Source organism: Cynocephalus volans, chromosome 5, assembly GCF_027409185.1.
Source record: "Cynocephalus volans isolate mCynVol1 chromosome 5, mCynVol1.pri, whole genome shotgun sequence".
Taxonomy (NCBI): Eukaryota; Metazoa; Chordata; class Mammalia; order Dermoptera; family Cynocephalidae; genus Cynocephalus; species Cynocephalus volans.
Window position 1 is genome coordinate 24,587,743 of NC_084464.1, and position 1,626 is coordinate 24,589,368.

The 1,626-nt window shown below is 55.0% G+C and overlaps 1 protein-coding gene across 1 annotated transcript; it reads left to right on the plus strand.

Annotated features, from left to right (window-relative positions):
* The first annotated feature begins 615 nt into the window (after positions 1 to 615).
* LOC134378924 (chloride intracellular channel protein 4-like) lies at positions 616 to 1,365 on the plus strand. The gene has a single exon (XM_063098221.1). It carries the CDS (start codon positions 616 to 618, stop codon positions 1,363 to 1,365), a length of 750 nt encoding a protein of 249 aa, XP_062954291.1.
* Positions 1,366 to 1,626: the final 261 nt, after the last annotated feature.

Here is a 1,626-nt window from a genome sequence, read left to right on the forward strand (position 1 = left end):
CCGCGGCCAGCTCCACGCCGGGACTGTCCAGCGAGCGCAGCGCGGCGGGAGCCAGCAACCACCGCGACCCCGGAGCAGCAGCAGCAGCAGCAGCAGCGACCCCGGAGGAGCAGCAGCAGCCACAGCGACCCCGGAGCAGAAGCAGCAGCAGCAGCCACCGCGACCCCGGAGCAGCAGCAGCAGCCACAGCGACCCCGGAGCAGCAGCAGCAGCAGCCACAGCGACCCCAGAGCAGCAGCAGCAGCCACCGCGACCCCGGAGCAGCAGCAGCAGCCACAGCGACTCCGGAGCAGAAGCAGCAGCAGCAGCGACCCCGGAGCAGCAGCAGCAGCCACAGCGACCCCGGAGCAGCAGCAGCAGCCACCGCGACCCCAGAGCAGCAGCAGCAGCCACCGCGACCCCGGAGCAGCAGCAGCAGCCACAGCGACCACGGAGCAGAAGAAGCAGCAACAGCGACCCCGGAGCAGAAGCAGCTGCCGCAGCGACCCCGGAGCAGCAGCAGCCGCCGCAGCGACCCCGGAGCAGAAGCAGCAGCAGCAGCGACCCCGGAGCAGAAGCAGCCGCCGCCGCCGCCGCCGCCCGCGGAGCACAGCCGAGCCGGCCAAGGCGTTGTCGATGCCGCTGAACAGAGGGAAGGAGGAGGACAAAGAGCCCCTCCTCGAGCTCTTCGTCAAGGCTGGCAGTGATGGGGAAAGCGTAGGAAAACGCCCCTTTTCCCAGAGGCTCTTCATGATTCTTTGGCTCAAAGGAGTGGTACTTAGTGCCTCAACCGTTGACCTGAAAAGGAAGCCTGCAGACCTGCAGAACTCGGCTCCTGGGACCCACCCGCCATTTATAACTTTTAACAATGAAGTCAAAACGGATGTCAATAAGATCGAGGAATTTCTTGAAGATGTCTCATGCCCTCCCAAGTACTTAACGCTTTCACCAGAACACCCCGCATCAAACACTGCTGGAATGGACATCTTTGCCAAATTCTCTGCATATATCAGGAATTCAAGGCCAGAGGCTAAGGAAGCACTGGAGAGGGGTCTCTTGAAAACACTGCGGAAACTGGATGAATATCTGAATTCTCCCCACCTGATGAACTTGATGAGAATACTATGGAGAACATTAAGTTTTTTACACGTAAATTTTGTGGACGGCAATGAAATGACATTAGCTGATGGCAACCTGCTGCCCAAACTGCACATTGTCAAGGTGGTGGCCAAAAAATATCGCAACTTTGATATCCCAAAAGGAATGACTGGCATCTGGAGATACTTAACTAAGGCTTATAGTAGGGATGAGTTCACCAATACCTGTCCCAGTGGTCAGGAGGTTGAAATAGCATATAGTGATGTAGCCAAAAGACTTACCAAGTAAAATAGCACTTACGAGAGAGCTATCTTTCTGTCTTCCCCTCAGAATATGCTTTTCCTAACAGACTGCTCTTATTCCTATAAAGTAGAAATTGTATTTTGCATGAACATGCAGTTATTCAAGATTAGGGCCAAGGATAGACAAGGTATAGTAGTTATCTTAAAATGTACACTCCTAAGCAGTATTATTGTAAAATCCTTTACCCTGCCTACCTCCCATATCCTCGTCTCCTCTCATTTGGAGACCCTCCAACACAAACTTCAC

Coding starts and splice junctions, on each gene's coding strand:
- LOC134378924 (XM_063098221.1), top strand. CDS start 616: ATGCCGCTGAACAGAGGGAAGGAGGAGGACAAAGAGCCCCTCCTCGAG.